This window comes from Lissotriton helveticus, chromosome 3_1 (assembly GCF_964261635.1).
Source record: "Lissotriton helveticus chromosome 3_1, aLisHel1.1, whole genome shotgun sequence".
NCBI classification, from domain to species: domain Eukaryota; kingdom Metazoa; phylum Chordata; class Amphibia; order Caudata; family Salamandridae; genus Lissotriton; species Lissotriton helveticus.
Genome location: NC_136061.1, coordinates 1,541,562,378 through 1,541,590,068, shown reverse-complemented (window position 1 = coordinate 1,541,590,068; position 27,691 = coordinate 1,541,562,378). Strand labels below are relative to the sequence as shown.

The 27,691-nt window shown below is 44.9% G+C and overlaps 2 protein-coding genes across 2 annotated transcripts in view; one reads left to right on the top strand and one right to left on the bottom strand.

The window, feature by feature from the left end:
* Nucleotides 1-27,691, bottom strand: part of LOC144825032 (uncharacterized) — a 418,697-nt gene that overhangs the window by 195,081 nt on the left and 195,925 nt on the right. The window lies entirely within an intron of this gene.
* Nucleotides 10,239-27,691, top strand: part of UBE4A (ubiquitination factor E4A) — a 167,676-nt gene continuing 150,223 nt past the window's right edge. The window contains exons 1-2 of the mRNA XM_078682249.1: nucleotides 10,239-10,403; nucleotides 10,622-10,767. Coding sequence (XP_078538375.1) covers nucleotides 10,656-10,767 — 112 coding nt within the window. The 5' untranslated portion in view covers nucleotides 10,239-10,403; nucleotides 10,622-10,655. The remainder of the gene's footprint in view (nucleotides 10,404-10,621; nucleotides 10,768-27,691) is intronic.

The window sequence follows — 27,691 nt, the reverse complement described above, 5'->3', positions numbered from 1 at the left end:
GGGGAGACATTCTTCAGGCCTGGGAGGTTCGCCATGTGTCAGATCACGCCTAGGGGGATGATTCGACGGAATCTGAGGACTAGAGTGCTTGGAACTGAGAGCCCTGCCCCCCCGCCTGATGGGTGTTCCCCCCTCTCTTGTCCCTCCCCCCTCATCCCCCTGCCCCCCTGTCCCTGCCTAGAGAATCAATGCATATTTTATCATTATCATAGGAGCACGCGGACCCCTGGCAGTTATTCTTTAGTTGTTTACGTAAGTTTCCTTTCTATGGCATAATGGACATGAGCCGTTTCAAAGCTGTCTGCTTTTCCGTTCTTTTGTTTTTGTTTTTAATTAAGTGTGTAATATGGCTTTTTACATATAGAAAGTAATGAGTAAGTGAGCATGTCATAGGTAAACATGTGGACTCAGTAGAGAGTAATCTGAAACGTACAATAGAGAGCCTAAATTTACTATCTTTCCCTATTCCCAGGAACAACAGACCGTATAGATTCTGATAATGTGAATTGCCAGATAACTTGGTGGTGTTCCTATATTACAGAGAATGTAATGATGTCAACTATGTGGCAAATTATTTGTGTATGGAAAAAGCCAATAAAAAAGATTTTTTTTTTAAAGAGGATTTGGGCTCCCCAAGGGGGGTGGGATGAGTAACCTGATCCACCAGTGATTTCATTTTTGCATCAAAGGATAAAGTGAACACTGATGCTTCCTTTGGAGGACCCTCTGGCTTGAAGGTTAAGGGAGAGACGTTTGAATTTTTGAGGTCAAATAGTTTTTTGGGTCTATTTTTAGCTGAGTCAAGGAAGTTTCTGAAGTGAGATGCTTTTTCCTGGAAGATGTGCTTGTGGTATTGTGACCTTGCTGAGCGCAGAATAGAGAGATTGGTGGTGGATGGTGCTTGTCTCCAGTGTTTCCAGGAGTCTCAGGTTCTTCCTTTCTGCATTAAGAGATTTATTGAACCATGGAGCAGAGGGAATAGGCCTTTTATTTTTGCTTTGAAGCTGAGCAACCTTATCAATTTTGACTGAGAGGCTGGAAAGGCATTGGTCGGTAAGAACGTTGACATCCAGATTAGGGTCTAGTGTTGGAAGTGATATAATGGCAGAATCGCAAAGAATATAAAGGTCAATACTTTTGGTGTTACGGAACCAGTTAGTAGTCCTTTTAGGTTGGCCAAGAGTTACAGAACAAGAAAGGTGAAGAGAGAAGGGGATGAGGAAGTGGTCAGACCAGTCTACTGGAATAGGGACATCAATAGTTAGCATATCAGCTTTGGAGATAATAAGGTAAAGAATTGATCCTTCAAATGTGTTGGTTCCGTGCAGTGTGTGCTAAGATCATTAGCTCAGAGAAAAGTGACAAGCCTACTGGCAGCTGAGTCTTCCAGTGAGCCCCAGTGGAGATTAAGGTCCCCCAGAAAAATCTGTTTGTCACTTTGGGCGTATTGGTCGCTAGCGAAGTCGGTGAGTTCCTCCAAGAAAGAGGAGCAGTCACTGGGCGGGTGATAGATGGCATGAAATCTGAAAGGGGGGCAATGTTGCACTTGAAGCTCCAGAAAGAGGGATTCAAATGTATGTGATGAGCTGTTCGGAAGAACCTTGAATTGAAGGGAGTTTCTGAAGATGATTGCAATACCTCCCCCACTCTATCTGTTCTATCATTTCTCAAGATGGGGTTGTCAGTGGGTAGTAGAAGATCAAAGATAGTATGAGAGATGTTGTTAAACCAGGTTTCAGAGAGGAAAAGAATGTCAAGATTGTGAAGAGTGATGGTGTCAGAAATTTCGAGCTTGTGTTTGACTGCAGATCTGCAGTTGTGTAGCAGGCAGCGTAACTCTGACAGGACTGTTATGGTGGAGGGGCGATTGGGCTTATAGGGGTGATAGGGATAATGTTCCTGAGAGAGGGTGACCGGATAGAATAAGGCTGATGTTTAGTTCTGGTAGAGGAGATAGTCAGGATGTTGGGCAGAGTAGACGAAGTAGGAGAGGAGAGGGGACGACGGATGGCGTTAGACGTCTTGTAACTAGCTAATAAATTAGCGATGTCTGCAGATGATAGATTATGTGTGGCTTTTTTGGGGTACGGGAGCAAGGTATTATTCAGGAGTTTGGGGAAGTGGGTGTCAGCCAGAGTAAAGAGGTTGTTGGGAAGGGTGGAAATTTTAGTACTAAGTAGAGAGATGGAGGCTTCATGCTGGGAGATAGAGGAAATGAGGAATCCTAGTTTCTTTTTTTAAAGAGAGTAGGACTGAGCACGGAAAGATGTGAGGATCGTTGGGTTCCAGAGGGAGTGCAGTCGGCGAAGGTGGGTGGTGAGAGGTGGGAGTGAGGAAGGAGTAATGGGGTGTAGGAGTGAAAGGTAGAGGTAGATGGTGGTTGAAAGAAGTACTCGGTGCCACTGGGGTGGAAAGTGAGTTATCTTTGAAGCTGTTGAGAAGAGGGGAAGAATTGAGTACAAATTTAAGAGGAGATAGGTGTGGAAAGTGGAGGAAGGGCGGACTGCGGGGAGGGGAAAGAGGGGAGTCCTGAGAGAGAGGCTGAGATAGATGGAGGTTGCAGGAAGTAGTCGGTGTAACTGAGGTGGAAGGAGAAGTATCATTGCAGTTGTTGAGGAGAGGAGTAGAGTTCACTTTTCGGAAGAGACAGGTGTGGAAGATGGAAGGAGGGCGGTACGCGGGGGGAGGTGATGGAAGTGAGACCTATAATGGTAGGAGGTTCGGGGAAAAGAAAGAAGGGGCTGGAGATGTCCCGTGGTCTAGGTGAGGTGAATGTAAGGGGGCTGGCAGAAGAAAGAGCAGGGGAATGACCTAACGGGTAGTTGCAGGGAGAGCAAGGCTCTACAAGGCCTGGGGGAGGGACAAGGAAGAGATTGCTAGAGGAGGGTACAGGATTGAAAGAGCAAAGATGGAGAGAAGGGAGGGTGCAGTGAGAAGAATGGGGTTTGTGCAGGATTCAGGATACAAGGAGAGGGGGAGAGCGGGAAGGGAACAGGGAGGGCCAAAGGGTGAAGGTACAACGGGACTAGACTGGGAAATCAAGTTTTTGGAAAAATTGATTTAAAAAGGAGGTGGTGGGCAGGGAAGGTGGGGCGGAGGTTATTACGGCATTCAAGGATGGTGCAGAGGGGAAAGGGTGAGTGTTAGACATAGGTAGGGCTGATGTGTTGAGGGTAAAGTCCCAATTCGAAGGGGAACATTGGGAGAAGAGGGAGAAGGGGAGAGGGGGGCAGGGAATAGAGGTCAATGAGAGAAATATATTCTCCCGTTTATTTTTTTTAAAAATCTTCCTCTTTCCTAACATGTTGGCATGTATGAACATATTTCAGCGAGAAGCAATATTCCAGGCTGCCTACCCTGTTCCAATGTGTACTAATAAAAAAGACAAGGAACACTAAAAACATTAACCTCAATACTCTCTGTGATTCCACTTTGCTATCACTTCCAAGGCTAGACCCGAACTTGGATGTCAACGATCTCACTTCCCAATAACCCTCAGCCCTTGCAGTCAAAATAGATAGTGTCGCTCCTCTCCAAAGCAAAAGGAAAAGGCCTATTTCCTCAGCACCTTGGTTCAACAAATCCCTTTATGAAGAAAGGAAGAACCTGAGAATCCTGGAGAAACAATGGAGACAAGCTCTACGTTACAATCAACAAGATCTAAATACCACAAACACATCTTCCTTGAAAAAGCAGCACACTTCAGAACCCTCTTCAACTCAGCCACTAACAGACCCAAAAAACGATTCAACCTCATCAAAAATCCAAACTGCTCTCCCCAAACCTCCAAGCCAGAGGATTCTCCAAAGAAAGCAGCGGAATTCGCTATATTCTTTGACGAAAAGTGAAATCATTGCTGGATCAGGTCTTTCAATCTACCCATCTAGAGGAGCGTAAATCCTTAGTCATTTGACAGAACTTTGACGCCATCTCTGAAGATGCCCTCCTCAAATGCATCCTCGAAACAAAGCCCTCCAACCATTCTCTTGACCCCATCCCTAGTAACATTGCCATTGACTTCTACACCCATTCTCTTACTTATTGGACCAGTCTGATTAACCTCTCCCTCAGTCAAGGCTCCCTTCCTGTTACCTTTAAAACAGGACAGGTTACCCCTCTTCTTAAAAAACCCACTGCTGATGCAAACGCCCTTAACAACTTACGCCCCATCACCAACCTCCCTTTTCTTGCGAAAATCACAGAAAGATGTGTAGCGAAACAACTTTCCCGTCATATCAAGGACAATGTTCTTCTTTACAATTTCCAGTCTGGTTTCATTCAAAACTGCAGCACTGAAGCAGTCCTACTGCAAGTGATCGATGAGCTGCATACACACGATTCAGGGGAGTCTTGTCTTCTGATTCTTCTTGATCTTTCTGCAGCCTTTGACACTGTCAATCACAACACTCTCCTTAACACTCTTCAACAGAGAATGGGTTTGGAAGGCACAGTGCTTAGTTGGTTTGCCTCCTTCTTTTTGGACAGATTCCAAATGGTCAAAATAGCAAACAGTCTTTCATCTCCATTGGCGGTAGGTCAAGGTGTCCCTCAAGGCTCTATCTTTGCACCCACATTGTTCAATCTCTATTTGGAACCATTTGGGAAATCTCCTAAGCAAATCTGGGATCCTCTACCATCTCTATGCGGATGATACCCAAATCTACCTTAAGGTGTCCTCCACACACAATCTCTCAATCCTCAACTCTCTACTCTATTCAAAACTGGATGTTAACTCATCAACACATTCTGAATCCCTCCAAAACAGAATTCATCCTCCTCTCAACCTCTCTCCTCCTCCTGTTCAATCTTGGATGGATCAGCTGAATCTACTTAACAATAAACCTATTGGTATCAACAGCGCAAAATCCCTTGGTGTCTTACTCGACAAAAGGCTCAATCTACTCTCCCACATAAACTCCATTGCAAAGAATGCTCAATACCAACTGCGCCTTCTTTGGGGGAATTCAATGCTTCTTCCCAGAGGAAGACCGTCAAAAAAAACTTGGTCCCATCGCTGGTTCTCTCTAGATTGGACTACTGCAATTCTCTTCTTACTAGCCTCCCCAAATCCCACTTTTCCCCTCTTAAATCTGTTCTCCATTCAGCGGCTCGTTTTATAGTTGGGTCCAAAAGAAGTGATCACATCACACCCATTTTGTCTTCCTTCTGTTGGCTTCCAAACAAGGCAAGATCAATCTACAAGATGGTTTGTATCACCCACTAAGCCTTGCACACTCCCTTCGCTACCTGGCGAATAAAGTGAAAATCTCTGGAGGCTCTAGACCGTCTCGTAATGCGGAAAAATTACTGCTTCAGCTTCCCACTTTCAAAAGGGAAAGATCAATGGCTCAATCCTTCTCAGGCAATGCGGTGAGAATCTGGAACTCGCTTCTGTAATGAGATAGAATACCTCAAATGATGCACACCAGGCAGGGGTGGTTATTATGCATTTATTATTAATTTCCTTCAAGAAAGCGCCGGGAATAACTCCGGAGCGCTCAACTATCGGCAAATGGCCGCCGCGCACTACTTCATCGCGTAGTGCGCAATAACTAGATCGTGACGCTACATATCTCCCTTCTTTATATAACAATGACAAAACAACGGTCTCTCTCTAGGGACATAATTATTTCGCTTCCCCCAGTTCATAGTCTCTGTATTTGGCAGGCCTCACTATGGTTCTCCCTGCCCGCGTACGTCTTACCGGAGTAGAGACGGAACTCCCCAAGTTGTTTTCTACCTGGCTCACCAGTCCCCTTCCAGTTCCCTTGGGACTCTCTCTTTCCGTAGTCTCACCAGCTTCCTCCTGATGTTCCCCTGCAATGTGATTGTCTCCATCTTCGAACTCAGCTCCTCTTCCTTCAGCTCCTGAGTCTTCCTCTGCTCCGCACGGTAACTCTCTGTCTGCAGATGAGTCCTGGCCCTGTTGTGCCTTTGCTCTCTCTTCATTGGCCCACTGCAATATCTTGTTGCATTTGGACATGCGGTCCTGTGACCAGACGTTTCCATTGCTGAGCAATGCTGCTCTGATGTACACCTCTTTTACCTGCATGGGCTGGCTGTATTTGCTGTCGCCTTTCCTTCTCAACTGGGCTAGTTTGACTCTGACCCACTCTCCTCTTTCTAGCGAGGTCTCTTTCACATTGCGTCTCTTATTGTAGTGCTCGGTGTATATTCTTTGTGCTCTCTCCAAGATGTGCTGAACCACCGCTGGTGACCACTTACTTGTGGCGGTCTTTTCCTTCCACGTCAGATTGTCCTTGGTGAAAGGGTCGCGCCCTCTTAGGATCTGGAATGGACCATACCCTGTGCCGGTGGGTGTAATTCGGTAGACCCACAACATACTCTATGCTTCTTTTTCCCAATCCTTGGCCATTGCAATGGCGGCTTGTATGGAACCCATTATGATGCGGTTAAACCTTTCGGCTAGACCATTGCCGGCCGGGTGGTATATGGATGTGTGTTATGTCTTGATCCCGTTCCGCTCCATGTATTTGTACCATTTTTCCGAAGTGAATTGGGGCCCGTTGTCACTCAGGATGGAGCGGGGTATGCCTTCTCTGAGGAAAGTGGCTGTTAGAAATCTGAGGTCTGTCTCTGTGTCCATCTCCTCCTGTATGTCTATTTCTGGCCACTTTGAATACCGGTCGATGAGAACACACACATACTTCGGGGTTCCCCGTGCATCCAGTATTGGTACCAGAATGTCTATAGACACTTCTTCCCAAGGGTTTGCAGGGTTGTCGAATAATCCCTAGTGATGGCCTTAGTAGGGTTTCAGACTTATCCGCTCGCTGGCACTGGTCACATTCCCTGACATGCCTTTCAATCTGGATGTCCATACCCGGCCACCAGTACATCTGTTTGGTTCTCGTCTTCGTTTTCACAATACCCAGGTGACCTTCATGTAATACGGCTAGCAGGTGAGGTATCAGCGTAGTTGGGGGAACCACTTTGTTCCCTCTAAACAGGAATGTCCCGTGATCTCCAATGGATAACTACTCGCGCACCTCAAAGAATTTCCTGAGTGCTGCCTTGAGCTGGGTTTTTTTCGGGCCATCCTTGTAGCAAGAAGTCCTTAATGTCTTTGATGTCAGGATCATTTTCATAGGCTTGTTCCCATTCTTGACCTCTTATCACTTTCTCTGGGTCTTCTGCAAAAGCCACATGGACTTCGTCCTTGTCTGCTCGGGTCGGCGCTTCCTCCATCGCTGAGGCTCTGCTGAGATAATCAGCTACCTTGTTCATTGTCCCTGGGATGTACTCCACATCATATCTGTAGTCTAACAGTTTCAGAGTCATTTTGGCGATGCGGGGTGTAGTGCTAGCGTGGCCACATGACGTGAGTACTTTGACCAGGGGATTATGGTCTGTCTTGAGCTGGAACCTCGTGCCACATAAGAATTGGCGTAATTTCCCCATGACCCACACTACTGCCAGCTTTTCTTTTTCTATTATACTGAACTTTTGTTCTGTTGGTGATAGGGACCTGGACGCAAAACTTAGGGTCGCCAACTCTCCATTCTTCCTTTCCTGCATAAGGACTGCTCCTAGTCCCTTTTCGCTTGCATCCGTGGTTAATATGGACTGCCCCTTTGGATCATATCCTTGAAGAGGTACAGCGGTGCTGATGTCTTCCTTGATTTTCTGGAAGTCTCCTTGCGCCTCTTCTGTCCATGTAAATGTTGTCTTGTCCCGTATGAGCTGCCTCAGGTGGTGCGTCTTGGTGGCAAAGTGCTGCACAAACTTACTGTAGTATTCGGCCATCCCCAGGAATGACCTCACCTCCTCTTTGTTCTTTGGTGCTGGTGCTTCGCATATTGCCTTTACGTTGGCTTGTTTGGGTGTAATGCCCTGTTCACCGATCTCGTGACCTAGGTAGGTGACTGATGTCATTCCGAACCTGCACTTTTCCCATTCGGCCGTCAGGCCATTTCCTTCCAAGACATGCAACACCTTTGTCAACTTTTTGTCGTGATCGGTTTGATCCTTGCCCATCACCAAAATATCGACTTGGAAGTACTGTACTCCCTCTATGTCTCTGAACAGTCTGTGCATAAGTTTTTGGAACACTGCTGCTGCTGACGCTAGGCCGAAGGGCATCCTGCGGAACTGATAGCATCCGAAGGATGTTATAAAGGATGTCAGTTTTCCGGCTCGTGGGGTGTAGGGCTATCTAGTGATAAGCCGAAGTGAGATCAATGGTGGAAAACCCCTTTATCCCTTTTGTTTTTGCCAGCATTTCTTCCATGGTAACAGAAATTTTTCTACGGTAATGCACTTGTTCAGTTCATGTAAGTCCACAGATAGACGGACCTTACCATTGGGTTTCATCGCCACCACCAACGGAGCTAGCCACTCTGAGCAGTTTATTGGTTCACTGATCCCGTTGTCTTCCAGTCTCTGCAACTCTTGTTGTACCGCATTCATCCTCCAGGGCTTCTAAGTAGTTCATGAAGTATTCTCTCCAATCCTCCCACTTCATCATGGGTTCCCCTGGTTTGGGTAGGAATGGAATAGGAGTCGTGAGTGAGGACGCTTGTGCACACATTTTGGCGCGTCTTTCTGGCGCTGCGTCTTCTCCCCTGGGACTGCCTGGCGCACTTGCACTTCTGCTGTGCATTCGGTCCGGCTGGGGCTCCAAGGCACCCTCCTCTCTGTGCTGCGCTTGTATGGCCAGGGCCCTAGATCTCTAGTAGGTTCTTTGGCGGGTGACTGCGCTCCTGGTGGGGCGTTGCTTCCCTCTGCTTCACTCCTTTAGCTTTGTATTGGTTGGTCCCACTGTGTACGTGTCACCCTCAATGGCGCTCTTATATGGTGCCTGGTCGTGCCTGGTTTGACTTATTCCTCCCCCTTGGGTTCTTTGTCAGCTCTGCTTGGGGTGAGGCTGCCCTCCTCCCTCTTCGTTTTTGGAGGTATTCCTGCCCCCTGCATCATGGTTGCCACTGCTCTGGGTGCTTGCCTGTATTGGTGTCTTCCTCTGCCACGCTCTCTTGCTGCATGTACTGCCCCTGGAGTCTCTGCTCCTCGTGGTGTCTTCCTCTGTTTTTTTTCTGGTAGGTCCTGGTATCTCCTTTTGTTATTTCAGATCCCACCTTTGTCGCCACTGTAATGAGGTAGAATACCTCAAATGATGCACACCAGGCCAGGGTGGTTATTATGCATTTATTATTAATTTCCTTCAAGAGAGCACTGGGAATAACTCCAGAGCGCTCAATTATCGGCACTCGAATGCCGTCCAAAACGGCCACCGCGCACTACGTCATCGCGCAGTGCGAGACAACTAGAGCGCGATGCTACAGCTTCCGCCTCAACGCCGCACCACCACCTCTACCCGGACCTTCAAAACTGACCTCAAATCTCTTCTCTTCCAAAGACACTTCCAGAACTAATGCACGCCCTTTCAAGTCCCTCAAGGACGTTCTTTCACTAATGTAAATGTTGTATTCTATGCCTGTACACGTGTCATCCCAGTGTGTTTTTGAATGACTTACATCTATTGCTGTTTTATACCTCTTCTTGTATTTCATTTGCTTCTGTAACATGTACATTTGTAACATTCTCCTCATGTGACGTAACTGGTCCTATTGTGAAGCGCACTGACACCTTTGGGTGAAGTCCGCGCTATATAAAAATGCATAAATAAATAAAGGAATCTGACGACGAATATGACTTTAGGAAGACCGTGGCACGTCAAACGAGGGCAGGCAAAATGATTCCTTACGGGGGCGGGGGCAGACAGTCAGTCGTGAATGAACCCGGCCCGTCAATCACTCGCTCGGCCTAACTGAGGGCAGGCAAAATGATTCCTTACGGGGGCGGGGGCAGACAGTCAGTCGTGAATGAACCCGGCCCGTCAATCACTCGCTCGGCCTAACCGATCATCACACACAGCCTATGCCGAACCGTGTTGTGAAATCCCATGCAGCCGCCAGATCACTCCCAGCAAGCCCAAAAGCGTTAAGTAAGTAGTGGCCGTCTGCCATGGCCACTTAGAACATTCCCTACTACCCCTGTCACGTTCACGGACCAATCTTGGTACACTTGCCTTCGGTGGTCATCGGCCACGAACAGTGTTTACGTGTTAAGGAGGCACGTGCAGAATTTTCAGCCAATGAGCACCTCGACTTTCCGCATAGAGCAGCACGATTGGTTTGGGTGTCGACAATGCTCCAATCCGAGGGTATCTTACGTTTTTGGAGATCCTCCCATTGCGAGATGACTCCCTAAATAAGATCAGGCCTAGGATTGGCTGCTATGCGACCCGGAAGAACTGAAATTACGAACAAATGTCATCAGTTTAAAGATCAATAACGGGCATTGGCTGTATTTACGGTCTATCCGTGTTAATAGCGGTCAGGTGGACTCTTTATCATAGATCGGATTCTGCAGATCTTCCTCAGGTAACTGCATGCTCTGTGCTTGCCATCTGTTATGGTCAATGGTGGATAGTAGTCTTTGGGGTGGTCGGCGACTGGAGTGTTGAGGTACTCTTTGCTGTGCATAGTTGGGTGAATGGACATACCAAGACAAGATAATACAGACCATGGTACCCCGGTGTTCTTTTTGTGGACGTGCCTCTGTGACCCGTGCTTCATGATATCTCGCTTTCTTCCTATAGCTGTCGATCTGTATGGAGTAGAGTCCGGCAAGACATGACTGACCAAGAGAACAACAACAGCATTTCCCAAAATCCTTTTGCAGCTCTTTTCAGTTCCGTGGCAGATGCCAAGCAGTTTGCCTCCGTGCAAAAGCAGCAGCTGTCTGGTAAGTTGTGGTTCTTAAAATGGGTTTAGGGCACAGGGAAGGCAAAGACCCAAGAAATAAAGGCTGCCAGTTGCTGTTACTGAAATTCAGAGAAATGTATTGTAGTCGTGATAAGTGCAGGCATTCTCCCTTTTAAATTGAAGAAGTGCAGGTACTCAGTATCGGACAATACATGCCCATGTAAAGCACTGAAGTTGTGTCATTGGTGTAGTGTTGCCCGCGTCCATATAATCCAGCACGGACACTAGTTAATTTCAGGGCCCTAAAAAAAGAAGGGGGGGGGGGGACTAACCAAATTAGCAGTATGCAAGTGACATTATGGCACGTGACATCACAACGCAACATCAAGACATCACAGGAAGTGACATCAACCCATGACCTCATAGGAATTGACATCACAGGTAGTGACATCAACCCATGACCTCATAGGAATTGACATCACAGGTAGTGACATCAACCCATGACTTCATAGGAATTGACATCACAAAAAGGGACATCAGAGCTTAGCACGTCACACACATGTTACGCAGGTCTCATGAGAACATTTGAGCGCATTATGAGATATTGCATCTGAGTTATGCCAAAAAAGCGACGCACTCCTGATGCAAAATGCCGATATATATATATATATATATATATATATATATATATATATATATATAATCACAAAGAAGTTGGCAACAAGAAGAAATGTAGCAGTAACTCTTCTACATAATTGGATGCAAAGTCTGCATTTTAAAATATCAAATGGGGTTAAAGCACCTGCTGCAGAGATCTTTGTGTGCCCAGGAAACCATAATAATGGAAAGATTACTTTGGAGGGTAAAGCATTTGCTGGAGAGACCCGTGTTTTCTCTAGTGCCAATTTTGAATCAAAGTAGCGTGGAGGGTTAACGTGCCTCCTGCAAAGCACATTGTCTAACAATTGGATTACAGGTTTTTATTTTATGTAGCTAGGTTACTGAGTTAATGCTTTTAACACGGAGATCCTTTTGTTGTTACAGTTCATGAAGTGTAGTCCTTCAAATATAGCACAGCTAGCTATGAAGGACATGTGACTCCTATACATCGTAACCTTCACTGTCTTAAGTAACACATTTTGTTTATTGATTTTACACATTTATAGGATTTATTGTCAATGAATAATGTGCATGTGTGATGTAAAATGTTCTGACACCCTGCATTCGGATGAGTAGCAGTATAAAAGAAGTAAGACAAAATAGTGGTATTTAAATTGTTGTTTGTGTAAATACTGGACCAGAGCAACACACCTGATGTTCTTATATACAGGGATTGAACAATGTAAAATGCATGCCTCTCTGATTAATGCCCGATTAGAACCAATTCTGGAAGAAATTGGCAAAGATATTGTTGACTGTTTGAATACTTGCTTGGCTGGCTTGTTAAAGAGGTGCGAGAAAATTGACTCATTCATCAACTATTTTCGCACCCGAGAACAACTTTCTGCTAATGACAATAAGTCTTTCGAGACCAATAACATAGAGTCTATGGAATGTACAGGGCGAAAAGTCTCCCCTGTGAAGGCACATCGGCCACCTAAACATGTGTTACCAACTTCACCTCCCAAGGTGGATAGGCCTGGCACTAGCAATCCATTGCCACAACTAAACCCCCGTTCCAGCTACACATGTGAAGCCCGCCGCACGTCCTAATCCCCCTCACAATACATCTAACGTTAGTACTTCTAGCACTCCTAGGTTGCACCTACCCCCTGAGGCGGTCCCTTTTGTAGCAGTAATAACTGGGGTCCCATCCTTACACCAAAACGAGAATGAGTCCACCAGGGACCTGCTAGACAAATCTAGAGAATGGTGCAAACAATACTCAAGTGGTGAACACGATATATCCCGTTCCATCATTATGGCTAGAAGGGTGGGGTGGGTAGGACACTGGGTGAAGAATATCAATGGAGATTGTATTGTTATTAACTTCTCAGTGAGAGAAGTTGCTGAAAAACTATTTTGGGATGGGTCTCCCATCACAAATAACGCTATTATACCCCTCCCTTTAGGGTATTTCTATCCTCCGCAGGGGAGTAAGAAGCCATGCTCATGCTCACAGAAGGTAGCTGGAAAAAGAGATATACCTACTTTAGGACCCTGTCACTTTGCCATGCACCACAAGAGCGGTGCCCCAACTATTGTTTCCCAGCGCCCTCCCCCAATCATAACATCTACACTGAATTTTGATGACAAACAGATTGGGGGTGTCCTTTTATCCAATCGTTTAACATCACTGTCACATCCAGATAACTCTGACTACATAAGACACGAGATATTAATCATATCTCTTCCTTGACACGAAAGAACATATGTAGAATTCTCAGCTGGAACGTTGCAGGCCTAAGATCTAAGATTGAAGATGAGAATTGGCTGGGTTTTGTTTCATCTTTTGATATTATATCTTTTCAAGAAACATGGGACACAGCCAATAGATTTGCCCTAGATGAGTATGTTCACTTTAGTATTCCTGCTATACCAAGTGTCAGGGAGAGCAAAGGGCGGTCTATCCATATTACTCTCACTCAACCTAAAAGGGAAAGCTAAACAGCTAGAGACAGGCTCTCCTCACTACTTAGCAGTAGAACTGTCAGTGATGAACTCACCCACCATTTTATTTATTAATTTTTATAATTCTCCAGAATTTGTCAGCACACACCAACTTATAGTCTCACTTGAGGAATTTTTAGATAATTATAGAATAACTAAAACAGTTTTGAGGTCATCCTCATGGGTGACTTCAACACATATCCTTGCCGCATGGACTGCATTGTGGAAGACAAAGGGGGACCTCCTTTTTCACTCTTCACGCATCTTGAGCACACTAAACAAGGGGAAACCTTGGAGAACTTTTTGGCCTCCTTTAATCTCTATGAATCAAGTTGCTGTCCAACAGGCCCTAGATCTCTAACATTTAAAGGGAAAGACACCGGCTCGGTCATAGATTACATTTTTGCATCTTTTATTTTGCCTTTTATTTTAAGTTATAGGGTAGTAGACTCTATTTTTAGTGATCATAACCCCGTGGTAATGGAGGTTGTTCAGGGGGGGTTATTAGATTTTAAAGATTATGACATGCGTTGAGCGACTGATTTGACAACCAAAGATCAGGGTAGAAGGCTGAAATGGTCTAAAGTGACCCCGGTTACCTTTTTAAAAGAGGTATTAGCAAAGGTGGAAGAGGAGGTCGGTATTTGCCTAGATCCTCTAGCCTTTAATAGCAGAACAGTTGAGGCATTCAACTTAATATGCCAGCAAGTAAACAATGACTTAACGCTTAAAGCAAAATCAGGGGGGCAGAGAGGAAAACGTTGGTTTGACACTAATTGTTCTAAGGCTCATTCCGCCCTTCTAAAGGGGCTTAGGGAGACACCCAGAAATAAAACAAATATAGCCCAACTCAGGAAGGCTTATAAACAGGCAATTTATGCCCGGAAGAAGCAGATCAAAGAACGAGCCTGGAATGACCTGCAATCAGATGAGGTTTTGCGGGATAGTTCCAAATTCTGGGAGGTGATTAATCACCCCTATTTTTCAGGGGTGGAGAATCACGGTGCAGAATGTGTTATACCGGATGAGCAGTGGCTATCCCATTTCGGCAATATTTATAGTCCGCCTATACCCGGCCACATGCAGGAGCGTCTCCTCCATCCTCACTCGGAGCTAATTCAAGCATTTGAGGCAGAGGATGTAGAAAAGGCTATAAATGAGACACTCAAGAACACGGCGCCGGGCCCTGATGGGGTCCCGGCGGACCTATACAAATCAGCACCCAAATTTTGGGCCAAGATCTTGACAAATGTGTTTAATTGTGCTAGAGAAAATAACATTCCTCAATCATGGGCTAGGTCTATAATCATACCAATCCTTTAAAAAGGGTGACCCAGCTTGTTATAGACCCATTTCCCTAATAGACTCTGCCGTTAAGATCTTGGGCAGAGTCATTTTGGGTAGGATAACAACTTGGTTAGAAGGTAGAGGAATTTTATAGAACGCCCAATACGGATTTAGGCCCAAAAGGAGCACCTTAGATCAGTGCTTAAACTTGCACTTGATCATTAGCAAATATACCACAGTGAAAGAAGGGGCTCTGTATATGGCATTTATGGATCTCTCCTCAGCCTTAGACCTGGTTAACAGGTCAAGGCTGTGGGGAGTCCTTTTGCATATGGGAATGGAGCGAGCACTGGTGGGCTTTTTGGCAGACCTCCATCAAGGATTAGAGGCCTCTGTTAGTCACTCAAGAGGGTAGATGTACTGGACCCTTTAAATCTCAGAGAGGGGTGAGGCAAGGGTGCATCCTTGCCCCTCTCCTTTTCCCTCTATACATAAACGCACTTGAGCCAGCACTTTCCACCATGGTAGTTGCCGTCCCTCGTGCAGGAGAGACTAACATCCCGGTCCTCCTGTACGCGGATGACGCAGTCCTCCTGGCCTGAACGGGCGTGGCCCTTAATATATTATTGGCCTCCTTTGGGGATTCCATGACCGCGTTAGATCTGAAAATAAACACACAAAAATCTCAGGTCATGATTGTGGGACTTAAGGGCAGGAAAAAGAAACCCATAACTTTCAGCTGCAGAGGAAAAGAAGTACTTAGGGTCTCCTCCTTTACCTACTTGGGCGTGATCTTTGATGATAAAGGAACCTGGGGCGTCCAACACAAGTCGAAAACAAATGCAGTTACTAGATCCGCTGCAGCCCTCCTGAGCTTCGCTAAAAGAATGGGGTCACGACCAACGGAGGCCATTCTCAAGGTGTATAAAGCCAAATGTTTGGCAATAGCCACCTATGGAGCCTCAATCTGGGGATACACAAACCCAGACACTATCCAGAAGGCGGAAAATAGATTTCTTAGATCACTGCTTTCCATCCCCCAGTCCACTCCCACCTTTTCCACTCATTTAGAGCTAGGTATTGGGTTCGTTACAGATCAAATAAAATCTGCCCCTGTTATTTCCTGGTTAAAATCATGGCTAAATGAGGAAATCTCCTTAAACCCCCAGATCCTCAAAGATTGCTTGGCCATGGACGGAGCCCTTAAAATTCCATGGCTGGCCTATGTAAAATCTATGTTATCACACATGGGACGCATAGATCTTTTTCATTCCCCTGATAGTATAAAAAAAGAGGATGTTTTTATGATAAAAACATCATTGATAAACTCATTTATGGCAGAGCGGGAGGAAACTGAGATAAAAACAACGACTGTTAGAAGAAACTACGCCCTCATTACTGTCCCAGGTCCGGAACCCTACCTGATTTTTGTTAACAAACCATTTCATCGCTTTCTTTTAACTAGATTTCGTTTAAATTTGATACACTTTTTGTTAGGCTCCTACGCTAGATGGGAAACTCCTGTTAACGCAAGTCCTTGTGATTGCGATCACTTCTCATTACAGGACACTTTACATTTTATTATGTTTTGGGATCATTATGCACTAATTAGGAAAAAATACCTACTACCAATTCTCCGAGAGGCTGGCTTTTTACAGGTCAGGCCAGCACTCTTATTTTTGCAACTTTTGCCTAGTGCACGAATAACTTTCTATGTAGCAAACTTTTTAGTGGCAGGAGTTCGTATAAACAAAAGGCGTAATAAAGGAAGACCAGGACAAATCCTCAATGAAATATTTTAGTAAACTTCGGTGTTTTAAATTTTTAAGTCTAGGTGAAACATTTATTTCTATGATAAACTTATAACGATGTAAGATATGTTTGCATAGACTACTTTTAATTGAACTTATGAATCATGCCGATTTTATATATGATATATTTTGCACAAACTTTATTATTGTTGTATTTTGCATGATCTGTATCCTGTGTCTTTTTGTGATTTTTAAAAAAATCGAATAAAAGTGATTGACTGACTGCATGCCTCTCAAGTATTTGTGGAGTGATAACAATGACTTGGGTGGTAGGTACTAGTCGAACGTTCGAAGCAGCAAACAAGTTAAGCGCAAGTGGCAAATATCAGAAAACAGTCTCAAATTATGCAATGATTGCACCTGTACGTCTGTACTGCATCTGTACGTCTGTACTCCACCGGTACATCTGTACTCCACCTGTATGTCTGTAGTGCACCTGTGTGTCTGTACTGTGCTCAGGTTGCTAAAAAGTATTTGGCTCAAGCGCTCTATTTTTGCACTCTTGCAACACCATTTAACTCGTTGCCCTGTTGCTTATAATTTTATAATTTTAATTTTTTTTTTAAACTTCTTTTTGTTAAAACCGCTTCCACTGCATGAGGTACAAAGGACATACATATACAGTTTAGGATCTTCTAAGCAATATACAGTCGGTGATGTCCACATATTGTATCATGTTGACATACAGTCCCACTATATCGTGGGCGGTACTACTCATCCATTATAACAGTGCAGCTTCAGTTTATATTTTAGGACCAATATCCTAAGTAACAAATGAACAACAGTAATCATGACAACCGAAGAACTAGATTCCCTCCCCCACCCCACCCTCATGACAGCGGCAGACAGGTGGCACAACATGGTTAACCTAAGTAGAGAACTGGTGGTGCACTCATAGCTTGTACGTGAATCATGCGTTTATGGTGTGAGAAGGCGTATGAACAGTGGCGCTTCAGGACGTATTGGAGTGGGCCTGGTGCTCTGCGGGCAATACACTCTCTCCTTCTCACCCTCATTTGTTGTTGTGGTCATTTCGTTTCACATTTGCCCCCATTCCAGGAGATGCTTATAATTTCTTTTTGTATTATTCCACTCCTGCACATCGCTCCAATGCCAGTCAAGACCCTGTTTGCACTTTACAGAACTGTGTAATAAATAAAACACAGTACAGACTAGGGAAAACATCAAAATGTATTTTCTTCATCACTGCAGCACCAGCAAGTGGATATTCTTCAGGTGCTAAAACCTCTACAGATGAGCATTTAGACTCTGACAACGCAGAGTTGGGTAAGGGACCTGATTGCGATAACTCCCAAAAGGAGGCATAAATCAACCATAAAGGTGAATAATGCGTCCCTGGGTAACTTTCCCCAAAAACAAATACTGCTGTCAGACTTCTTCTCAGCTCTGCAGCATGTGTGGTGACCCTCGCTCACAGAAGGCTATGATTCTTTGATATTTATTTTAATTTAGATAGTTAACAATAATACAATTCAAATTAATAAGCATTATGTTTAGAAAAAATGATATAAAATTTATAAAATATAAAAATCGATACTTTCAGAAAGTTAAAACGTTTAAACAATCAACACAAAATCCATTACATTAAAAGTAAGAATACTAACAATACATTATAAATATAAACCTAAATAAAAACAACCTTTTATCAAATTATATAAAAGAAATATTAAACCAAAAGAATTACAATATAACATTTAAAAAAGTAAAAATTAATTTTTTTATAAATAATTAAAAAACATGTTTAATGCATATTACTTCGCGTAGCCAAGGAAAAGTAGGGAAAGTGTTGAATTTTGGTTGAGTCAATTGCACTGTTCCCACTCCCATCTGAACATAGTGTTGTGAAGCGATAAGCCGTGTGCCTTTGTTTCCCGTGGCTTGTATTTGCATTTAGGTGTGAGGCTCAGATAGCTCTCTGCCAGTAAAGTGGAACAAACGGAGCCATGATGGCCCCTTAAATTCCGCCCTTAACATAGGCCCAGCTGGAGTCTGGAATTTAAAAGCCCCCTCGCCGTCTGCACCCCTGCTTCTTGAAACGAAAGCCGACAAGGAGCAGGCACTGCTGAATGTGTCCCGGTGTCTATATATTACACCGGTACAACAAGTTCAGAATATTTCGGTGGGGCCCACTTCTTGCAGCGTGGACGGTGTCCACCCTGTTAAAATAGTGGGTGGACGCTGCGTACTCGTGTGTACCCCCGACTTGTGCCTTGGTTAATTTGTACTCCCAGGTATAGCGCACTGTCCCCCATGTGTGTGTTTTTTTTGGGGGGGTCTGTTTTATATTGCGTGAACCTGACCCAACAGTATTATAACGTTTTACACGAGCATCAGTTACGTTACACAAGGTCACATTAATATTTTTTTAAGGCACAAGGAGGTTACGTGATTTGTTCAGGATGTTGAGCAGGTGTAAAGTCTCGTACCTGATTTCCCAGTTCCAAAGTCTGCAGCTCTGGCTGTAATGCCACATCATCACCTGATGTCATTCGGAACATATCAAACAGATCAACACTGACATGGTTCATACCACCTTCACTTTCCCAGTATTCCACTGCGCAATACTCCTACGTGACAAATACAAATTCAATAACAACAGTTCTCCGAGAACGTATTCCCAGTAGTCCGTACAAATCCCCTGACCCCTAACTCTGTTTGCTGCACAAAATCACTGCTCTTCTGCGAAGGGGTTGATTCTGCTTTGAGGTTGTATTGTTTAGTACCTCTTCGCTGGCTCTGGGGTCAGTCATCATCAAATCACTTTGTTCAATCTAATTAAAATATAGATCATAAAAGTACATTACAACATAAACTACATTTCTATAAAGTATCTATGCATGTACTGGAAAATTGCATATTCCATCAATACAGAAGAAGGAAACCTCAACAAAAAACATGAACTAAAACCTCACATGAGGGTCCGCCAGGCACTCCAAGGTATCATAAATTAATGTAGCAGTGTTAGTCATTCTATAATAATTACATTCATGTTAGTTCATAATATACATAATTTCGCTAAAAAGGAGCCTTAAAAAGTAAAGATTAAGATCTATTAAAAGCAGGTTAAGATAAAACATTCGGCCCATATTAATAAATGATAGAAGGAAAATCAAAAAATTGCTACCAGGATAGGCGGGTAGGAGATTCGGTTGGAGCTTTCTACTGAGTAGATCTTCTAGTTATTATTTATAGACACATAAGTAGGATGCTACGCAGTAGCATATGATCAGACAGCATTTTGAAGGAAATATAAAGTAGGACAACATTCCGTAAATATTTATTTTCGCATAAGAGGTCAGATAAATCTTTTGCAGTTCACCATATACAATTTACCAAAAAAGATAAGGTGCAGATTAGTTTGTGGAGATGTACCATCACGCGGGCAAAACTGGTAGCGCGTTTGGGGAAAAAGTTCCCGTAGGCTGGCCCAGCATGCATGGGATGTGTTTTAGTCTAAATCTTACTAGTATAAAGCGTTGTTGTGGATTAGTGGAAAATACTGGGTAGGAGTTTACATCATAGGCGATAGAAGGTATCTTTGAATAAGTTAGCAACATGAATTTGTTACGGTTGCTTTCATGTCTGTCGTTCCGCGTTTTAGAAAAAGGTTTTTCATTTGGGCTTTTGGGGTCGACAAACCGTTAACTGGGTTCGTAAACAAAGATTGCAATCCCAGGGTGGTCAGTGTGTCTTTAACATATTTATTCCAGGCAACCTTCTGTACGTGGTCAAGGGTTAAACAGTCTCTGATATTTTGGGTTAAGACCACCATCTCTTCTCTACAGTGAGTGCCATAATCTGATCGGGCAAGGTCCACCAAATCTGATATAAAAGGGGCTCTTGATGCATGTTTGAATTAGAGCAACTATTAGGGATGGCTAAAAGTTTTTTGAAGAAGGAATCTTCAATACTTTGTAGGGCATCTACATTTGCCAGACCCCAAACTCCTGCCCCATATGTGGCTTCAGAAGTCACTTTTGCTGCATAGATCTTCTGAATTGCCTCCAATGGCTTGGACCCTTGTTTTTTTAATAAAAAAAATATGGCCACAACACTTTTTTTCTAGCAGAAGACATCAGTTAGCTACCATATTGGTCCAAGTGCCAATGCTATTAAATAAAACGCCCAACTAGGAAAAGGTTTGGGTGATTTCGACTGTGTCCCGCTATATAAAAAGATGGTAATATTTTGGACTGTGTCCCTGTGACCAGGATACATTTTAGATTAATTGACTTGGAGGTCTAGAGGTGACATAAATGAGACCTGCTCATCAATACGTTTTTGCATTGCCACCCCGGTCCTGGCTATTAGTACTGCATAATCTGCGTATAATAAGATATGGATACTCGTTTGATTCACTATAGGGACATCTATTGTAGAGTCTGTCAGAGTTGTTTCCACACCATTGGTATAAATGCAGAATAGAAAGGGGGCCAGGACACAGCCCTGTCTGACTCCCCTATTGATGGGTAACCATCTTGTGCATTCCCCCTGGCTTCCATACCGGACACACGCCGAGGCTTGGGAATACAGTTGACGGATAAAGGATATCATTGTCTTGTCTATACCCACCTCCTTCATAATTCTCCAAAGTTTATGATGGGAGACGCAGTCGAAAGCTGCTAAGTCCATAAACGACATGTACATTTTGCCCTGTTTGTCTATGGTGTACTTGGCTGTAATCCGGTTCAGATTTAAACATTGGTCCAGGGTCCCTTTCCCTTTCTTAAAACCATACTGTACCATAATTAGGATATTTTTCTCTGTGTCCCAATCATCTAATTTGTTTGATAGTAGACCCATTAATTTAACTCTGCCGTCCAAAAGAGAGATGGGCCTATAATTTTTGGGCAATGATTTGTCTCCTTTTTTGTCGATAGGAAGAATGATTGTCTTTTTCCATGATTCCGGAAGCCCCAGCACCACAATTGCATGATTCTGGCGGCTCCAGCACCGCAATTGCATTGAACACATTAGTTAACAGGGGTACTCAAAGGGCTGAATTATCAAAAAGATATTTATAGGGGCTCGGCCAGGGCCTGGGGCCTTGGCGCTGCTGCATTTCAGCTATCCACATCTGCCATAATGAATGTTAGGGGTGTAAAGGGATGTTACTTTCACCATTGGGAGGGTATTCTCCCCCTTCATGGGGGACTCCAAATTTATGTGGTACTGTTCCACCCAGGTGTCTTCGTCCACGTGTACCTTTAGGTTTGGGCCTGTGCCCTGTTTAAAAAAAGGATAATTAATTTCAGTCCAGAATTCTCTTGTATTTTTAGAGGATGCTTCATGTTTGAGGTTTTCCCAAACCTCCTCCTTCAAGCCTCTCAGCCTAGCGTTCATGGTTTCCTTGAATTGATGAAGCATGTGCCTGACCGAGACCTTGTCTCTTGGTTTACTTCTAAGGGCTATGTGGAGGTTATTGAGTGCCTTAGTACAGGCCTCATGAACCATTGGGGTTCCGCAGGGTCAAAAGACGAAACTGGGAGTGTTAGGTTCTTCTCACTTCGCTCAGAATTGTCTCAAAGGCCTGCGTTATACTAAGGGGCTCAGTACACGGATCAAGGCAAGTTATTATGTCCCTCTGAATAGTGACTGCAACCAAAGGAACCAGTTCATCCTTATTCATTTTAGCCCATTTATGAACTATACAACTTTTTTCTTGCTATGTAGGGTGCAGGAACTTTCCTCGATGGATGTAGGCTGTGCTCTGCGCAGTGTGTTGCTTCCTGCATTTTAAAAATTATTTAATTTCTCAAAATCTTTTAACCAGGGCACTTGCTGCTAAATCCTTTTGGGACACTCACTGCGCTGCACGCCTCCCGCTCCGACCCCGGTCCCCTGCAGCTGCTGGCTGTTTGAGTGGAGGGCAGACCGGCAGAGCGAGAGCCGCCCCCTGACGCTAATTTTTCTAACCGCACATAAGGGCTGCAGCCTCAGACGCGCGATTGAAGCTTTGCGAGTTGCGCTACTGTAGTCTGCACTCTACTCTGTCTGTTGCTTCCTGCGTTTTAAAAATCATTTAATTTCTCAAAACCTTTTAACCAGGGCACTTGCTGCTAAATCCTTTTGGGACACTCGCTGCACCGCACGCCTCCCGCTCCGACCCAGGTCCACTGCAGCTGCTGGCTGTTTGAGTGGAGGGCGGACAGGCAGAGCGAGACACGCCCCCCCCCCCCCCCGTACGCCAATCTTTGCCTGGTATAAAATCTGCTCAATGTCAGGGACGCGCGCAGCGGGTGTGCTGGCTGCGCGCCGAGGGCCGCCAAAGGCAAGCCCGTCTGGCTCAGGGGGCATGAATTATGGCCTAATTATTAGTTACTCATCCAGGAAACTAAGATCATTAAGTTTATCAGTAAAACTTTGTCCCCCCTTGGACCCCACTACCTACAGTCATATTTTGACTAATGGTATCTCACTACTTCAGACAGAGCACACCCTCCCTACCGCTCCCAGCCCATACTTCCCCGCAGTTATCAAGTCCACAACAATTAAGCAAACTGTCCTCCTCCTCCTTTTACCTTAATACACGTTCCCTGGTAAAGCACCAACTTGACATCCTCTTGCTGGTTATCTCTGATAAACCGGATGTCCTCCTAATCACCGAAACTTGGTAAATCCAGTATTCTTTACCCGACATCCTAGCAACACTCCCTTCTGACTACTACATCCTTTCGGTCAATCGGACCCCTGGGAAGTTGGGAGGCGGGGTTGCTGCCATAATTCATAAAAATTATAAGTTCACCACTATGACTTCCCTTATTCTCCTGGAGGTCGAGAACATGATCATCAAACTCTACATGGATACAGATTCCTTGGTGCTAGTACTCATCTACCGACCCCCTCAGGCAATGCCCACCTTCTCTATCTCCCTAAGTGAACAAATGGCCACCCTAGTGGTAAACCATGCTAAGGTGCTCCTTAGCGGGGACCTGAACTATTGGTTCAATGATGTCTCGGGCGGACCCCATGCGGCCGAACTCTCTGAACTTCTACCCAACCTGAACCTGGTCCAGCATCTTCACACCCCTACCCATGAAAAGGGACACACATTAGATCAAATTTGGTCCCACAATATATCACTTTCGACACCCATAATCTCCCCTTGCATTTGGTCAGATCACCATCTGATACAATTTACAATCACTTCCAGTGGCTATAAAAAGCCCACCTCCATGGCAGGGGGTGTAACTAGCAAGTGGAAATCTCTAAATAAATCGGATTTCGTCAACACTGTGGCGAACTCTTTACCCACCTTCTGCCCGGATGTCAATTCTATGGAGGGAAAGATCACCGAGTGGCTATTGTCGGCAAGTAACACTCACGCCCCAATCGCCAAATTCTCTCGCACCCGCCACTCAGATGCCCATAAATGGTTATCTACCGATCTTAAAAAACAAAAACTTGAGCTGCTCCAGCGACTCAGACACCGCCATAATTTTATCCGATTTTCATGCTGCAGGACTTCTTCAGATAGTGGCTCCCCCTACCCATCAAGCAGGTCATACGCTAGATGGGGTATTCACCAATGACCCAGACCTAACACTATAAGCGGTTCTTCCTGTAACTTGGTCTGACCACTCAATAGTTGTGTTCTCCATTAAGGCCCATACGCCCAACTCACCACAATCGAAGGCCTTTATGCCCAAGATCACTCGATCATGGAACAATGCTGACATCCCGCTACTCTCCCAGACTCTCCTAAACTCCCGTTATAAGGCCACCTCTAATCCTGAAACGGCATCCATCCTATATCAGAACTGGATTTTAGAAGCCTGTAATCAAGTAGTACCGTTCAAAAACAATGCTTCCGAATCGAGCTACCCCCTCTGCACCCTGGTTCAATGAGGAGCTTAGGCTTCAGAGACAGTACTGCAGAAACCTTGATAGGCACTGGCGGAAGCAATACAACCACAGGACAAACAAAACTATAAGGACGCCCTGGCTATCTACAAGCGGGCAATTATTAAACAAAAAAGTATCTTTTACTCCTCTCAAATTGACTCCGCTCAGAACTCATCCAAAAAACTATTTCAGGTTGTCAATGCCCTTTCTATCCCTAAAACCAGTGAGCCTACTGAGGTATCACAAGTCCTCTGCAATTCTTTGGCTGACTTTTTTACCACTAAGGTTACGAAGATCTATACATGATTCCCCACACACTCCCATGTCAATGACCCCACCTCCTCCCTTCCCCTAAAAGTTTCTTCCTCTTCGTTTCTTAACTTTGACTTGGCCAGCGCGGACCAGATTAGGAATCTCATCTCATCCACCAGATCAGGGTCGCCGTTAGATCCATGCCCTCTTTCCATACTCCAACAAATCCCAGAGGTGATCTCTCCCCCGCTCATGGAAATCTGCAACGCCATCTTCCGCTCCAGGATATTTCCTCCAGCTTGGAAACAAGCAGTGATTAAACCATTATTGAAGAAACCATCCTTGGATCCCACGGCCTCAGTCAACTATCGCCCCATAGCATGTCTACCGTTTCCTGCTAAGATAGTGGAAAAACGTATGAATAGGCAGTTATCGGACTACATCGACTGTAATCAATTGTTAGACGACACCCAATTTGGCTTTAGGCAAGGCCACAGGACAGAAACTGCTTTGATAAAAGCCACGGACGAAATCAGGGTAATCATGGACCAGGGCGGAGCAGCTGTGCTCATACTATTGGACTTATCTGCGGCCTTTGACACGGTCGATCATTCCATTCTGATCGGCCGTGTCGCAACTCTTGGCATTAACCATCTTGCAAAGGACCTCCTGGCTTCATTTGTACTGGACCGCACTCAAACCGTAAAAATGGGTACCTACTACTCTCCCACCTTTGCCCTCCCTTGTGAAGTGCCGCAGGGCTCCTCGCTAAGTCCAACGCTATTTAATATCTACGTTTTGGACTTGGCGAGGATAATTAAATCCTACGGTTTGAGCTTGACTACTTATGCTGATGACACCCAGCTGGTCCTAGCGGTACACAGAAACGGAGCAGCAGTAGCCTCCAGATTCCAGGAGGGTATGTTGGCCACCAGTTCTTGGATGACCAATAATTGCTTAAAGTTAAATTCAGATAAGACCGTGGTCTTGATCTTTGGCAATCCATCTCCCGTCTGGTCGTCCATCTGGTGGCCCAAAGAAATGGGTCCTCCACCACAACCCGTTCCCAAGGTTAGAAACTTGGGAGTGATGGTTGATGATAAACTCATATTCAACCACCACGTAAATAATGTGGTATCCTCTTCCTTTTACCTCCTAAAGAAAATCAAGAAGCTGATGCCCTATCTTCTGGCCTCGGCGGGCAAAACCCTTGTCACCACCCTGATCTTCTCAAAGATCGATTATTGTAACGCCCTTCTTCTAAATGCCCAAGAGAAGGTGCTGAACAAACTCCAGTCGGTTCAGAACGCTGCAGCCAGGGTCCTACTTGGGATCCCTAAATCTAAATCCACCACTAATGCCATTCGCCAACTCCACTGGCTTCGGGTCAGAGATAGGATCAAGTTCAAGGCCCTTTGCATCGCATATAAGGCCATTCACAACGTAGGGCCTCAGTTTCTCAGGAATGCCTTCGTCACTTACGCCCCCCCAAGAACACTCCGTTCCTCCACGGCCCTTTGTCTCCCAGTTCCTCGCACTAAAACCTCCTCCTGGGGAGACAGACGCTTTCTTGTTGCCACTGCCAGACTCTGGAATACCCTTCCCTTTTCCATCAGAAGTAGGCCCACCCTGGTAATCTTTAGGAAACAACTAAAGACCTGGCTATTTAATCAGTGAGTCCTTCGTGTGCTCTAGTCTGGCTCACAGTCCTATGCACCGAGACACCCCAGGGTATTTGTGCGCAATACAAATTTCATAAACATAAACATAAACAGAAAATGGAGATTAAGATACTCCACCGAAGATAGGGAGAAATTCTCTAATGCCCACAGAGAGTATAAAAAAGCCATCTTTGAAACTAAAGCAGCATATTTCTCTACCAAAATACTTAATGCCCATAATAAATCTAAAGAATTTTTTAAGATCGTGACTGCCTTGTGTAATGATGAGAGAACTTCGCCTACTCAGACCCCCACTCAAGAACTTTGCAATTCCCTGAATAACTTTTTTGTGGACAAAATCTCCTCCATCAAAGCAACCCTTCCTAACACCATTAGCTGGGAACCACTGGCTGATATATCTAGCAAACAATCCACACTAGACACTCTTCAACCTATCTGTCCCAAAATTCTGTCAGAGCTAATGACCCGTGTTAAATCTGGGTCACCTAACGATTGCTGTCCACCTCACGTCTTAAAAGACATCTTTTCTGTTATGCCTCAGAGCGTACTCCCCTTCCTCAATGAGTCACTCGCCCAAGGTAAGGTTCCTAGTGTCTTTAAGAATGCGACTGTGTTTCCCCTTCTTAAAAAGCCTGGGGCCGACCCCAAAAACCCCGTAAATTATCGCCCTATCTCCCTCCTCCCCTTCCTGTCCAAAATACTTGAGGCCCATGTGGCCAGGTGTTTGTCAAGCTTCATTGAACGCTTGACTACTTCGAGCCAAATCAAGCCGGCTTCCAACCAGCTCACTCAACTGAGGCCGTGATCCTTGCAGTTCTAGACACTCTCAGAGCAAATGCAGATAGGGGTGACCACCAAGCTCTGGTGCTCCTGGATTTGTCGGCCGCGTTCGACATGGTCGACCATAACATTCTGTTGAACAGTGTCGAGCAGGCTGGCCTGCGAGGACCCGCACTCTGCTGGATCAAATCTTTCCTCGCTGACCGCAATCGAGCAGTAAGGCTTGGAACTTTCACATCCCCCAAGCTCACCTCCAGATGTGGGGTTCCCGCTGCTTCCTAATCTATATCTTAGGCCCCTGATTTATTCATTAAAAAACAGAAATGTCACTATTTTTAGGTCTCGACTGGCGTACACTGCGCAGCAGTGTCGCGCAGCTCGAGACATTTTGTTTTTCACTTACTGGGGTTGAACCCGCCTCTCTCTTCCATTGGCTAGCTCCATAAATGGAGGCTAGCCATTGGAAGAGAATAATGTCACTCATTCTTGGAGCAGATTTGTGGGCGTTTCTGTGTTTTTTTTTTTTTTTTTTTTTTTTTTTTAAGCCCCGTCACCTTTATTTCGTCATGAAGAGGTGGCCCATTGTGGGTGTTTCTCTTTTTTTTTTTTTTTTTTTTTTTTTTTTTGCCAGGGCTGTTTTTTGGTCAGTCTCTGCCAGCTCCCCGCTCGCTCGCAG